General features: G+C 38.5%; 1 protein-coding gene across 1 annotated transcript in view; it reads right to left on the reverse strand.

Moving 5' to 3' along the window:
- Positions 1-304: 304 nt before the first annotated feature.
- The window catches only part of CDS1 (CDP-diacylglycerol synthase 1), a 61,519-nt gene continuing 46,648 nt past the window's right edge, over positions 305-15,175 (reverse strand). Inside the window, exons 9-13 of the mRNA XM_008538424.2 lie at positions 13,300-13,368; positions 11,271-11,423; positions 9,618-9,737; positions 7,222-7,325; positions 305-3,123 (exon numbers count right to left, since the gene is read on the reverse strand). Coding sequence (XP_008536646.1) covers positions 2,994-3,123; positions 7,222-7,325; positions 9,618-9,737; positions 11,271-11,423; positions 13,300-13,368 — 576 coding nt within the window. The 3' untranslated portion in view covers positions 305-2,993. The remainder of the gene's footprint in view (positions 3,124-7,221; positions 7,326-9,617; positions 9,738-11,270; positions 11,424-13,299; positions 13,369-15,175) is intronic.

Below are 15,175 nucleotides of genomic sequence, written 5' to 3' on the forward strand. Positions count from 1 at the left end.
AAGCTCTAGTGGGGACTGGATCAGAGATAGACAAAAATAAATGTGTAATTATAAACTGTGGAAAGTGCCAGAGAAACTCAGTACTCTTTCTACTAAGAGCACATCGCTCTCAACAAACACACACGTTCAGTCATCACCAGATTTATTTATCCCCAGCCCTGAGGATGTCACTGCAGGTGTTGATGACGGTGATGGAATACACACAATATACAGTACTTATGTATATCTGTCATTATTTTGTAAACACTGGTTGAATGAATTAATGTTTCTTCTCCAATGAGAAAATGGCACAACAAAGTCAAAATGTGATTTGTTTCAGTTTTATTTTCCTATCTCAATTTCAGTAAAAGATTCAAAGAAGTGACTGACACATAGCATATGCTATCTCCCGCCCATATACAGTATACATATACACTGTTTCTGCTTGTTCTTTTTCACTGAACAAGGTGATAGTATCTTTCTTCAAACCAAAGTACAAATGAAGAGATACTAAAAATGAAAAAAACTAGGGGGTGTGTGTGTGTGTGTGTGTGCGCGGTCTTTTTATTCTCAGACAGTAAATGTATACACACCACCTCAAGGGAAAAGTACTGAGGAAAGATTTGCAACCCACAGGTTAAAAAGTCAAGCAATGAATCCATTAGAGTACCTCCCAAAAGAGCAATGCGGGAACAATGAGCCACGACTGTGAAGGAAATTCCTAGTCTTTCATTTTCCTGCCACCACGCCGCTACACTGAAATTTAAGCTCTCTTCACAGTGCAAATATAAAAATGATCAAAGTCAGGGTTTTATGGCAATCTTTTGCTAAAATATATTCTATTTTAATATACATGCTATAAAAGTACACTAAAAAGGTTAGTCCTTAGAGCTCTGTCAAAATTAAGAATTTACTTTTTTTACATACAGAATAATGTACACCCAACTCTAAAAGTCTATTTGAGGAACGCTTTTACTGTGACCCCAAATATTCCGAGCTTCATATTTTGTTTATAATAATGTTGATTTTATAATACATGGATCAGTAATGCTCTCATAATTCTGTACTGCAGCGCCTCACCCATCACTTCAGGGAAAAATGCAGGGGCAACTGTGTCTCCAAGGGGTTCTTACTGTGGAAATCTCCAAGTTTTCAAAGTAAGTTCCTATCACAAAATTTTCATTCTATCTTTTAAACTTTGGTATGCTAAATTCTTTTATGATCAACATTTGGAGCTTTTAAGGAGCCAAATAAAAATGAGAGATGCTGAAAATTAACTTCTTAGGTAGCCTGATTTTAAAAGTGATCATTCCCGCCTGTAACATGCCAATAAGGGGTTTTTTGGAATAGTGTGAAATAATGCTGACGGGACACATCCAGCGGTGATGAACTGACTAAAGGCATGCCAAACCCCGAAATCAGACTCTCGGTACTGAGTTCAACTGTGTCTACTATGACCGTGTGGTACACACGAGGAAGCTGCTAGTTACAGATTACGTCCGTGGAACCCAGGCGTATCTACAATCTTTTATTGTAGGGACTAGTAGTGGAACGGAAATAAAAAATAATTGAAATTTGTTTCTAATTTAAACAAAAATATGTACTCTTTCCATTAGCAAAACATTCTTTAAAATATATCTATTTCTCCTCTCTGAACATTTAGCCAAGGAGCACTAGACAATTTTCGAAGGTTTCGTGCTGACTGTTCATTACAATAAATATGGTTGTGGAGAGCCCACAGCAACAGTAGCTTATTTACATTCACTGATAAGAAATTTATTCTCATCTGGTTAGTGTCCAGTCCACCAAAGGAAAGGTTTGGCATTTGTGTGCTTTTTGTTCTTGGTGGGGATCACTTCTGCTTGATTTTCATTCTTGGAAGAAAAACAAATAATCAGCTGCTGTCCTCAGATTTTCTGACATGATGTGAAGGAAGAAGGAGACCAACATTGGCCGCCCCCGTGCACTCGGTCTGGGCTGGTCTCCAAGCACATCCTCCTCCTGCCCAGCGGAGCGACCAGTGGGTGCACACGGCACCAGCAGGGAGGCACCCAGAGGCCCGGCCGAGCACCCTCTGCTCTCCTTCAGCCACTACCCTCACTCACTACCCTAGATGCTGATCTTATGCGCTCGGGGCTACAGAACTTAGGGAAACAAGGAAAAGCAGAGAACTCGACCAAAAGGCAGCCCGCGCCAAGTGTTACTGTCTTACGCTGCCTCCTGAGCTACTGCTGTGGGCTGAGGTCATCTGCGGAGGCGCGGACACTGTGTTCTTCACGGCAGAACTCTCCTTTATTTCTCTGGACAAGTTTTTGCAAGGTCATGTTTTTCCAAATAATTTTATCAGAAGTCGAGTTTGATGTCTGCTCTTTCTAGCAGGCCAATAACTTAGACATTTCAGCCTCCCTCTCCTGAATTTCAAACCTACCTAAAAGTGGGATGTTTTTCCCTGGAAAATGATTACTTATTTCTTTGAAAAGTGGACAATCTTCTTTTTTTTTTTCTGGAGAGATCCAACTCAGCCCTTCAGAAAATTCTTCAGACTGAAAGAAGAGGAAGTGCGGGACAACTACCAACTTCCTATTTTGCCGTACATAAAACATTTTGCTAAAATTAAGAGCAGCTCCAAGTGCAAAAGTAAATATTTGTGCAAGGGGCACGCTGCCAGGTGCAATCTGAAGACATCCTCGATTTACTCGTTTTATAGTGTTTGACTCTTTACAACACAAGTCTCTTAAATTAGGAAACCTAGCCAGTGAGGGGAAGGAAGTTAACACCAGAATATACACTTTAGAAAAAGTACAGGATATTTTGCTGGCAATTTGCTACTTATTTCATAACTTAGATCAAGTGTTTGTTAAATATTCACAGTAATTTCAGAGAAGAAACATTCATGTCTGTAAAACTTCAATCTATTGCATTTTTAACCATTTTTCTGTACAATTACAAAATTTCATCTGTCAGTGCTTTTCTGTGGAATTCCTTCTTGTCAGTCCTGCCCTCTCTGGATCCAGCTATACCTTCAAGGTGGGCTGTAGGATTCCTTTCTCGATGAGATGGCTCTTCAGGGTTTTATATATATTTAACTGCTGCTCTGGCTGAAGCACCAACAATTGCTGTAGTACTTTGCTGGGATTTGGACCCCTGATAACAGAGCAGAAAAGACAAAGTCCATGCTATGGTAAGAAAGTCAAAGGAAGCATAATACTTGCAATTTAAAATAAACCATGCATTTAAGCACAGAGCAGCAATCTTCACAGAACTGAAACAGCTTTTGATCAGAACTCATCTTAATGCCCAACATTACTGTCAAGGGGAGAAAAACCCCAGAACTATTCTGCACTGAGAGGCGTACAGTCTAGATGTGGGAAGAAGGTACAAACACAGAACCCAGGAACAACACGAGGCAATTTAGGGGGTGCAGATGTAAGTTCTACAAAAATTCTCAAAAGGGCAACCTGAGTTAGAGGTGGGGATAGGTAACGAATCCTGAGATTGGACAAGACACAGAAACCATCCTCTAGGGAAAGCAGCAAAATTCCTGCATGTGCATGGACTAAGAGGACGTGAAAATATAATTTAAACTTTTAGCTTCAAAGAAGCTTCAGATAACGGAAGGTATGATGTTAAGAAATACCCCTAGGGAGCTATGAATGTTCAAGAGACAGGACACAAAGGCCCTGAGCCTGGCACCGAAGCACTTACCCAGGATCTACAATGGGTGCCAGTGCCTTTGTTCAAACAAAGTCTTAGGTAAAGCCCAATACAGGAAACAAAATGAAAGCAGATCTGCTCTAGTTGAACGGAAGATGGGCAGGAGGAGAGCCCTGCCCTCCTCACTCACCTCCCCAGCAGTCCCGGGGGGCAGGAAATGAGCCCAGGTGGAGTCTAAGTAATCACTGGGCAGGGGTACGATGCACTCACTCTACTCTCCAACACAGACGGCCACAGCCGGGAGCGGCCCCTCTGGGAAGGCTCCCCCAGCGTCCCCGCTCCAGGCCTTCTCCTTGCACCGTAAAGGCCGCTCTGGGTCGGAAAAGGTCCTGACCAGGACTCCCACCCTCATACTTTTGCCTTCTGTGACACTGTTACAGTCCGGGGATGGCAATTTCCTTCCCCTTGGATTCTAGAACTCAACCCATTTATAAACTGAAGATCCCCTGTGTTTCTCTATTTCCACTTCTAAAGTGCTATTCTGTCAAATTCAGAGGGAACCTAATTCAGATTTTAACATATACGTGTCATTGTTCTTTGCAATTTCTACAGTCTACTTGAATAGGAAAAGCAAAGTGGTACTTTTTGTGGAGAGCAATCGGCAAAATCCAACAGGAAAAGCAAGACCTAAGTACTATATGGAGAATGGCACAGAATTCTGAGAAAAACATTTACATGATAATTAAATTTATGAGTTACAATGAGGACTGTGCAGTTCAAATGGAATTATAAGAAGTAGAAAACCCAGCAACAAAGAAGTGTCTGCTATTATATAGTGATAGCACAACGAAAATCTTGGATTTAAAAGATGCCATAATAGCACAGATTAGCCATCCCACGGGTCACCTTCACGCACGTGGCTCAACTCATTTGCCAAAAACACTGCGGCCATATGTCTCTTGTAGCCACAGTCTACTCAGGACACAGCTTGTCTTACATCTCTTCAAAAGACTGAGCAACTTCATAACATAAACCCAGAGCAGGGGCCCACAGAGAAAAGAAAGGCTATTCTAGCAAGTTCAGCTAAATGCAAAACTGTGTCTGCGGGTGCTCCCAGCTAGTTGCAAACTGGCATGAGCGCTGTATTTCTAATAGTCTAAATATTTGCTTTCGAATAGTGGACAACGTGGCTCAGCATTCTTCCCTCTACTGAGAGAACAGCAGATCGAAAAAGAAAGCAAGAAAAAAAGGATGAGTTAATGCCCTAAAAGCTGCCATCTTCTGAAAATACAGATATGTAAAGATTTAGCCACTAATACTCAAATATATTAGTAAACAAATCATATACAAATGCATTAAATACTCCAATTAAAAAGACAAAGACTGGGGCTGGCCCTGTGGCCGAGTGGTTAAGTTCGCACACTCTGCTTTGGCGGCCCACGGTTTTGCTAGTTCGGATCCTGGGCGCAGACATGGCACTGCTCGTCAGGCCACGCTGAGGCGGTGTCCCACATGCCACAACTAGAAGAACCCACAACTAAAATATACAGCTATGTACTGGGGGATTTGGGGAGAAAAAGCAGGAAAAAATTAGATTGGCAACAGTTGTTAGCTCAGGTGCCAATCTTTAAAAAAAAAAAACACTCAAAGATTGTCAACTAGGTTATAAAAACCAACAAAATCCAGCTAAATGCTTGTTAGAAGAGAAAAGATAAACACACTTTAAATATAAGGATAAAGGAATGCAAAACATGAAAGGACAGACAAAGATACTATGTAGACACTACCCAAAAGGCAGCTGACGTAGCTATTCTAATACCCAAGAAACAGGCTTTAGGCAAGTAGTATATAAAGACGGACATGATAAAATGGCATTGGGAGTGATTCAACAGGGAGATACAACAGCCCTAAACATGTACATACCTAATATAACTTCAAAATACAGAAAGCAAACAGTGACAGAACTAAAAACAGGAATAGGTAAATTTATCATCATGGTGGGAGATTTTGACAAAGCTCTCTTCACAACTGATAAAATGAGTGGATGGAAAAAACAAACCAAAAAATCAGTACAGAGGATTCAGCTAAACTTCACCTAACTGATACAGACAACACTACCTCCAGAAACTGCGAATGCACGTGCGTTTCATGTGCACGTGGAACAGTGCCTGAGTAGACAATACGCGGGGGCATAAAGGATGTCTTAGCAAATAACAAATCTTGAAATAATAGAGAATATGTTGTCTGACCGTAGTGGAATTAAGACAAAAATCAATAAAGGAAGGAGAATGAGAACACCTCCATTTGTCTGGAAACTATCCAATATACTTCTAAATAATCCACGTGTCAAAAAAGATATAATACTGGAAATCAGAAAATATTTGTAACTGAATAATGAAAATAAAAATATAACACGTAAGATGATAGTAAAGTAGTACTTAAGAGGAAATTTATAGTCTTAGATGAATGTATTAGATAAGAAGGCTAAAAAGTCAATAACCTAAGCTTTATCTCGAGACACCTGAAAAAAGAACAGCAAGTGGAACCTAAATAAAGATGAAGGAATGAAAGATGAGAGTGAACATCAATAAAATAGAACACAAATATACAATAAAGTTAACAAAGCCAGAATTTGATCCTTTGGAAAGATTAATGAAGTAGATAAACTCCTAACAAGACTTTTCAACAAAAATAAAAATTAATACAAAAATTCTCAGACTGCTATGAGTATATATTTAAAATGTGTATTAGGGATCTATAAATATGAGTTTCACTCCAAATAACTCTATGGAGGAAATACATGTTTTCTATGGCTCAGGTACTAGTAGAGACCATGGAAAATAAAGTTAACAGGTGGTTGATGTGGTTAGCTCTCACACCCCAAACTGGCATTTTAGGACATATCCAAAACATTAAGGTTTAATAATAAGAATAAACTACTCTATATAAAATAGCCACAGCCCGATACCTACCCCACCCCACCTCTCCACCCGCCACACAACCGTAGTCCCATAGCCTGCTTTAGTTTTCTCCCTGGCACTTACAACCACCTAACAAGCTGTATTTATTTGTTTATCGTCCCCTTCTGCTCTTTATCCCTCCAACTCCCCGATAAGAACGTCAGCTCTGAGGGAGGGACTTGCTTTGTTTTGTTCTCTGCTATATCCGTGCCCAGAACATTCCCCGACACATAACAGGCACTCAAGCAATAACTGGCGGACTGCATGAATTATTATGTCCTCCTTTTTAACTCTTAGCATTCACTAGCCCTGCAGTGCCCACACTTAAGAAATTAAACCTCCTGGTGTCCCAAATCCAGTATCAGCCACGTTGAGTGGATTTGAACTCAGCCCTGTTGAAGACCATGACATATATTGTTTTTTTAAGTTGTTCAAATGTATGTAAAATAATTATAATTTAACCATACTGCTCAGGGCTACAGTATGACACAACTCCAGGGGCCTCCATTCCCTTTTGATACTATAGATTACCATTGACAGAAAAAGTAACTCCTTCAAACTAATACCTATGGAAACGAGAACTCAAAGAAATCATCGAATAAAACATTTCTTAAAAATCTAAAAGTACCTTATAAAACTTGTGATGTACACATGCACAAAAGTTGCCATCAAATACTGACAATCAAATCTGTCCATTATCCCGCCGTGTCCAGGAATGGTGTTTGCAAAATCCTTCAGAAACAAAGATAGATATTAGGAAATTTTCAAAAACTCATCTGCTATAAAACTATCTGTAAATGTCTCTTCAGCATCATGGACTCCAAGGAAAATCCTTTACTAGTGGATTTTCCCACTAAATACAAACTTATCTGAACATGTCCAACAGATTAGAACCACGATTATGCGGCCACATTAGAATGATTACTGAATTGATCAGCAGCATTCAAATAACACTAGTTAAATATTAATGAAATCTAACACTAACATTTTTTAGTTAATAACACTTTTTCTAAATCAAACGTGCTATCGGCCATTACTAATCTAATATTTTTAGAGCCTACTTTTCTGTTTAACCAGAGATGATTTGGGGGGCTATTTGAATGTGTTTTTGACAGATGTACAACTGGTTCTAATTCATGTTTATCCTAATAGTTATTACTCATAAATAAATATTTTACTATTATGATAAATATTTCCTCCTCTTCTTTTTTTAAGTGTTATTTTAAGTTAAAAATAAAATAAAACTGGTAGTTCATTTGGGACTCCTTAGTCCACTGAATGGTCTCCTTGAGGGAATGGTTAGCAAGCCTCTGCAAATCGACTCTGTACAGAGATATCCACATGTCTGAGCGCTCAGGAAATGGAAAAGACTAACTGCTCGTCTAGTTTACTCAGGCAACCTAAAAACATCTAAAATGAAACAGCAATTACACCTTCATTTCAGATATGCGAAAATATCTCTCCATTCAGCAAGAAACCTTGGATTCGAGACCATTAAAGAAAATACCATTCTAAATATACATTTCTCTATTTAAAACAAGTATTGAAACAGCGTTTCGTTAATTTTTGCCAATGCATTTCCTTCCTTCTCTTCCTGCTAACCAGAGCACAGGAGAGCCAGGGTTACTCAATTCTGCTCTGCTATTTGCAGCCTGGACAGGACACTTGTCACTCACGGCTGTTCTGGTGGTTCTTCGTGGATGTGTATCATCCCCGTTGGGTGGTAAGCATCTTGACAACTGGGATGACATCCTATACACTTTTGTATATTGCATTCCACCTCACATAGTCTCTTCCCCATTGCAAGCACTCAGAATTAATTAATTAATTAATTGGCTGCTAGGGTACTATGTGATCTGGCCCCAGCAACCTCTGCAGTCTGACCTACTCCACCACAGCCACACTGTTCTTGCTCCCCTTGGAACAAGTTAAGCGCCTCCACTCCTTTGCACTTAGATTTCTCTGCAGGACTACTTCTCCTCCTTTTCTCAGACCCCTGTTCAAATGCCACCTCCTCATAGAGGCCTGCCCTGACCACCCCAGCTTCAGTAGCCACTCTCTAACTCCTAATGGCACAACATTCAATCTTAACTTAGTGGAGCCATCTGAGGAGAGCTGAGGTAATAGGGCAAAGATATGTTGCTTTATAAGAATCTAATTAAATAAAACATAGTGATAATTTTAAGTATCTGGAATGGAGATCAACAAATTATGTCCCACAGACCAAATCCAGCCCGCTGCCTGTTTTTTTAAATAAAGTTTTATTAAAACCCAGTCATGCCCATTCATTGACATACAGTCATGCCATCGCTTAACGACAGGGATACATTCTTAGAAATATGACATCAGGCGACTTCATCATCATGCAAACATCATAGAATCTACTTATGCAAACCTAGACAGTTTAGCCTACTACAAACCTAGGCTATATGGTACTAATCTTATGGGACCACCGTTGTATAATGGGTCCTTCACTGACCAAAACATCATAAAGCAGTGCATGACCGTACTGTCCGCAGGGCTTCCAGATTACAATGGCAGAGTTCAGAGTTGAGTAGTTGCGATATGATTAATAACCATATAATTTGGCCCTTTACAGAAAAAGTTTGCTGACCCCTGACCTAATAGAAGGGATAGTTACATATTCAAAGGCTCTCTTGCACGTCCCCTCATGTGAGACTATAGCAAGACACTAAACTTCAGACAATTCATGGCTGGATTCTTGGATGAGCACTTAAAGGACCAAGATGCTGTGTTTGTCCCAACATTAGGTAACACATGCCATTTCTATAAAAGAAGCTGATGTGACACTTCAAAATGTATTAACGTGGCATGACCAAAACCTAACAAGAAAGAATACCCTCAAATCAGCTAGGAAGCATTTCTGTGAGACTGAAACAAACAGGATATAAAAAGTTTTGCCTGGGGGCTTAATGTGCAAAACCAGTAGAGAACCAAATTCCAACCACATTACATTCTCTAATTATATTCTCCAACAATGCAACAAAGAATCTAAACACACACCTTGATTTTGAAAGCTCTTTTGAATCCACTGGCAAAGAAGCCTCCAAATGGGCCAATCAAAGACGCAAACGTTGAAAGAGCAATGCTGTGTATCTGGAAAGGATACAGGCTCACTGTTTCCTAAAAAGGAAAAAAAAGGGGGTGAGGGTTGGATTGGGGCTAACTGCATTAAAATTGTATTCAAGCATGCCATCTAAACTAAGAATCATGATACAAATAGTAAGTCAAAGCATATACCACATTTTTGGTTAATTTCACAAACTGTCAGGATCACGGGAAAAGTATATTGTAAACTCTCATTACCGTCCTCTACTTACCCAGCACTCTCCATTCCCTCTATAAACATATTGACAGCATCTGGCACACTAAAACCTTGGAGCTGAGAGGCTACTTTGTAGTTCATCTAGAAACTTCTACAACAAACAAGTTGTCGGCTTACCAAGAATCAGTTGAGTTAATTTCTCAATTTGTTTCTTACCTGTAGCCCTTTGTTTTTGTAATTATATAATGTATTTTAATTCTCTATTTTATTTCACTTTAATTTTATATGACAAAATGAGAGGAAAGTGGTCTTTCTCTTGAAACTAAATTAAATGCTGTGGAAACACATGAAAATAAGTTGCTTAAAAAAGACTACCAAAATGAGCATCAACAAGATGATTATAAAAGATTCAGAGAGGAGATCATAAAGACTGGAGAGAATTCTGCAAATTATTTTGTAAATTCTTAGTTCTTGCTCCACCTTAAATAAACAAACTACAAATTGTAGACGCGCGTAACGGGTGTGGTTTAAGAAAGATCATCGAGACCACCAATCTTTGGACCTGTTCTCAAGGAAATGGCCTTGCCTCTTATCAAAGACTGGCAGTATCAGAAAGTTTTATAGCAGAAAACAGATGGCTTGGACGTTGAAAAAACCTCTTGGAATCCATGTATTGAGCACTCAAGAAGAGAAATAATTTGTTGGCTAACGTGTTTCTCAAAAATTATGGACTTTCGTTGAAAATAAAATGTTTCAGATAAACATGTGCATGTCTGCGCACACACACACAATTATTTGATTCCCCACTTTAACCACCCACCCAGCAGTCCTGATGGCAAAGATCAGCAAGTTTCTACTGGAGAGCATGCCAACATCCTCCAGTGGGAGCCCTCAGTGTTGCCTTTAAAAGGCGGAAGTGAGGTTGGAAGGAAAACTGATTTTCAGAAGCAGCAGCTTTCTGTACTAGTAAAGGTCCCCTAAACATCAAGGAATCTTTGAGCTGGTGAATTTTAATTAAGCTTTAAACTGAGTCAATTCATACCAGTCACATGTGAAACTCACTGTAACCGATTTGATTTGTAGAAAACTAAGGAATATTGAAAAATGTTTTCAAAACAAATACAAGATAAATTACCATCAGAATTCAAACCATTAGGTAAGTAAATTCCTAAAAGACAACTGGTTTGTGATAGTAATATTCATTTTACGTTCAAGAAAGAGAAATCACAAGGGGACAGAATATATTATTGATGCCTAGCAGACAGTGAAACCACTTCTGTATCATAGAGTTAAAAATTCAGCAGAAATCAATCTCTCGTAAAAATCCTAATCCTACTTTTAAATGAAGCTCAATCTTTGGGATAGACGGTCCCTAACCATGTTTATCTTACCCGTCTCAACACTGCCTTTAGAAAGGGAGGAAGTGAATAACTCTGAAGCCGGAAAAGTTCCGAGGGTTCACATTCTGTGACAAAGGAGTTGACATCGCTTCGGTATTCCACTGGGCAGACAAAGTACTGGTACTTGGATAACACGTAGGCAGCCTGAAGAACAAAGCAAGAGTTATGAAACACTGAATGAAAAAAGTACATATTTAAGTTATGTATCAGAAAGGTCAGAGACAGAATGCCAAAATGTGTTTGCAATCACATTCTGCTCTGTATTTTCAAAGTTAGATGGTCATAACTGATCCAAATAAAAGACTTTGCAAAGCCATTAGAAAACAACAAAGTTTTCGAAATCAATGAGATTATAATTTCTGTATGACCATAATAAAAAGAGAGAAGGGAAAAGAAAGAAGATGCTGATTTGAACATTTAGACAAGCACTACAGTAAGGTTTTACTTTTCCAAAGTACACATAATTATTGTTAGCAGAAGCTAACAATTATAAAGTATGAGAGAATACGGGACTGAAGTTTATCGTATAAAGGTTACATTAATTTCATCAATTAATAAATAACCAGTAATTCAAAATTACTAAGAAAATAGTATAGTGAAAACACCACTGTTCTTAACCAAACCAAGAAACTTTGACTAAATTATTTTCTCTGGCTACTTCACTGCAATTTTTAAATCTTGCTGTCCTCAGACATGGAGGAAGATACATAAAACCAAATATCTTATTATAAATTTAAATTGCTAGACAACAGTTTATTCTTTCTTTTCTTGTGCAGACATTCACCCTATTATATTGCTCAAGAATAGTTAAAATAAGTGCAAACACGACACTAGGAATGGATATAAACTGATTTTGCTTCCAAACAACCAGTTTCCTCAAAATCATTTATTAAAAAAAATATATAATTTCCCTCCTCATTATTTGTCATGCATTACGTTCTTATAGGGTAGCTCTTTATTTTCTTCCAATGACATGGCTATTCTTGAAGTAGTTCTAAATTAGCCTTTAATAATACCAAATTCTTGTGGTATTATTTAACTTGGTGTTCTAATTTGTATGTACATATAAACACTGGACAGGACTGGATCCCTTTTTATTATTCTATTTATCAATTATCATCTACCACAAAAACATTGAAATAATTTTATTAAATTCTATTACCATTTTCATTGAGAATGAACCAAACTTATAAATTAAACAGGAAATTATGGTGGTTTTCCCAACTAGAAACCTGGTACCTTTCCATTTATTTGTATTTTTGCTCCCTCTCAAAGTTCCATGTTGTTACTAGTCACTCTACATTTGACTATAGGATATATTCTAGAACTGTCGGGAACTAGACTCTTAAAAGAATTAACTTCCTAACAGTAAATTTTTTTTTTGTATATTTATCTTATATCCAGCCACTTTACTGTACCTTTATTCATTCTCATGAGACATCTTTTAATAAAAACCTAAGTTCTGTAACTGTAAATTAATTTTTAAAACATTGACAATATCCACTATTCATGGCTAAAGGTGAACATCAATTATTTTTAACACTTTTCCTGTAAGTTGGGCTCACAGCAGAAGTACCCACTAAGCCAAGGAGCTGGCACGTATTAACGAGGCAGAGCTCTTCATCATCATTTGCACTCTCTGCCTTCACTCAAAGCTACCACCTGTCCCAGCACCTGTGTCCCCCCACAAGGCAGGATCGCTGCTGGAAACTAACAAAACACAACAGCACAGCAGCGGGTCTCAGTCCTAGCTGTCCAGTAGAATGGGGGGTGGGGGTGGGGAGCGGCTAATTGACCTGTGATAGGGCTGGGACATAGATTTTGTATAAATTCCCCCAGAGGATTCTGATATGAGGCCAGGATGAGAGCTACTGGGGTAGAGACTAGATTCTGTTTAGTGGCTTTCAAAAAAATACACTATTAGCATTTTGTGGTTTAACTTTTTAAGTTTAGAATAGACTAATAAACTTGCTACCATTTTCCAAAACATAAATAAAATTAAAATCCTAGTAAAACTCACAATGAATCCAAACACGACTGTGGAAAAGAAACCGCCAATGAATCCTTCCCAAGTCTTTTTAGGAGACAACTAAAAAAGGTCAAATAAAATTTGAAAAAGTTACTGCACTCACAAAACACATAAATACATATGCAAACTCTGTACAAAGAATTCCCACAATACCTTATACATCTCCCCTTACTTTTTCTTATTGGAATAGCTTTGCAACGCTTTTTCCTTAATTCCATGATCCTGATTTATTTGTGCAAATATCTGTAGTAGTGTCTAACAGATATTAGGCCCACAAACATTTGACATGCTGTGAATGTTTATTTCTATAAATAGCCTCAATGTATTTGCTTTTTCTCTCAAAGGGCTATAAACTAGATACTGAAATAATTGTCCCATGGCTTTTATTCTTATATAAACCCCCATAATAGTGTAGTTCTTGAAATAAGAATGAGATATATTCATTCCAAGTACACATGGTCTGTGTCTACCTACAATTGACTAAACATAGAATGATTATGTATAACAAAGCATGAACATTGCAGCACACCAGATTTTCATACATTCCCAAAATGCCATGCACACCACAGACTTCTTTCTGAAATGGTAAAATACTCCACAGCCCCAGATACAGTCTTCGCACTACAAGTATTCACATATCATTCTCCCTTTGGTCACAATCTATGTCTGTCTCCATGAAGAAAGGAACATGCTGTGCTTCTAAGAATAGATACTGTTTGTTTCAAATTTGGGCTATTGTTTCTCAGTCAATGGGGCATTCAAGGAAAGAAATCTGGAGGGAAGTCGAGAACTTGGTGATGCAGGGGCAAGAGGAAAAGATGTAAGAGTGGACAGTGCTAACTGCCTGAGGTGCCCTATAAGATAAGGACTGATGTGTGGGCATTCGGTCATCAGGAAATCACTGACGGCCTCTGTGATGATCCATTTAGTGGAGCAGGGGCAGAAGCCAAATAAATACCAGAAGGAAGTTTCTGCAGATAGAAACGGATGATAGGCTAAGCTACATAAGCTCTTTCTACCTTTCATGCTGATGTTCATAAAGCCCAAAGCCAACAGTGTTGGCAGAAATGGTTTCCTGACAAATCTGATAACAATTCTGCCATAGAGAAGGGATTGATATATACCTTCTCTCAGGATAGTTCAGTATGATTGTCATGAAGTAGGAGTTGACTCAAATTCGAAAGTGCCTGCTGATTCTTTTAAACGTAGCTTATCAGATTAAATTGATCCATGTCATATTGATTTAGGGGTTAACTTGCTTAGTTACATCTGGGTGTATTATACAACTCATCCAGCCTGGTAGATCCACTAGAAACCTGTGCTGGACGTCAGACGGGGAGTCTTCCACAGCCATCACAGCCTCTCTGAAGGCTTCCGAAGCCAAGACCTCTTGAATATGAAATCACTTCCTCTTATGCTGAAGCAGCTTTAGAAACTTTTACAAAATATATAGCTTGCTTGCCAGTATCGCTACAGCTCAGTCTGATGCTGTGTGCTGGACTCCTTTGCGGGGAAGAATTTATGCAAGGTTTTCTCAGGAACAGGCAGTCCATGCATTCCTCTGGGAGCGCTAAGCTACCCTTATATCACTCTGAACAAAGAAGAGGTTTTCTGTCTGAACATCTATCTCAGTCCCCCCAAAACTGCCCTCATATAATAACATCAAAATAGCCAATTAATATATTTGTGGGAATAGTATTAAATATTTAGCCCAGTATGTGAACTGAGTGAATCCTATTTAAAGCCCCAAATGAAAAATTTTTTAATTTTTTAAATTGAGGTAACATTGGTTTATAACATGATATACATTTCAGGTGTACATCATTTGATTTCTGTATAGACTGTAAAAGCTTTTCTTAAAGAAATC

Source organism: Equus przewalskii, chromosome 3, assembly GCF_037783145.1.
Source record: "Equus przewalskii isolate Varuska chromosome 3, EquPr2, whole genome shotgun sequence".
Classification (NCBI taxonomy): Eukaryota; Metazoa; Chordata; class Mammalia; order Perissodactyla; family Equidae; genus Equus; species Equus przewalskii.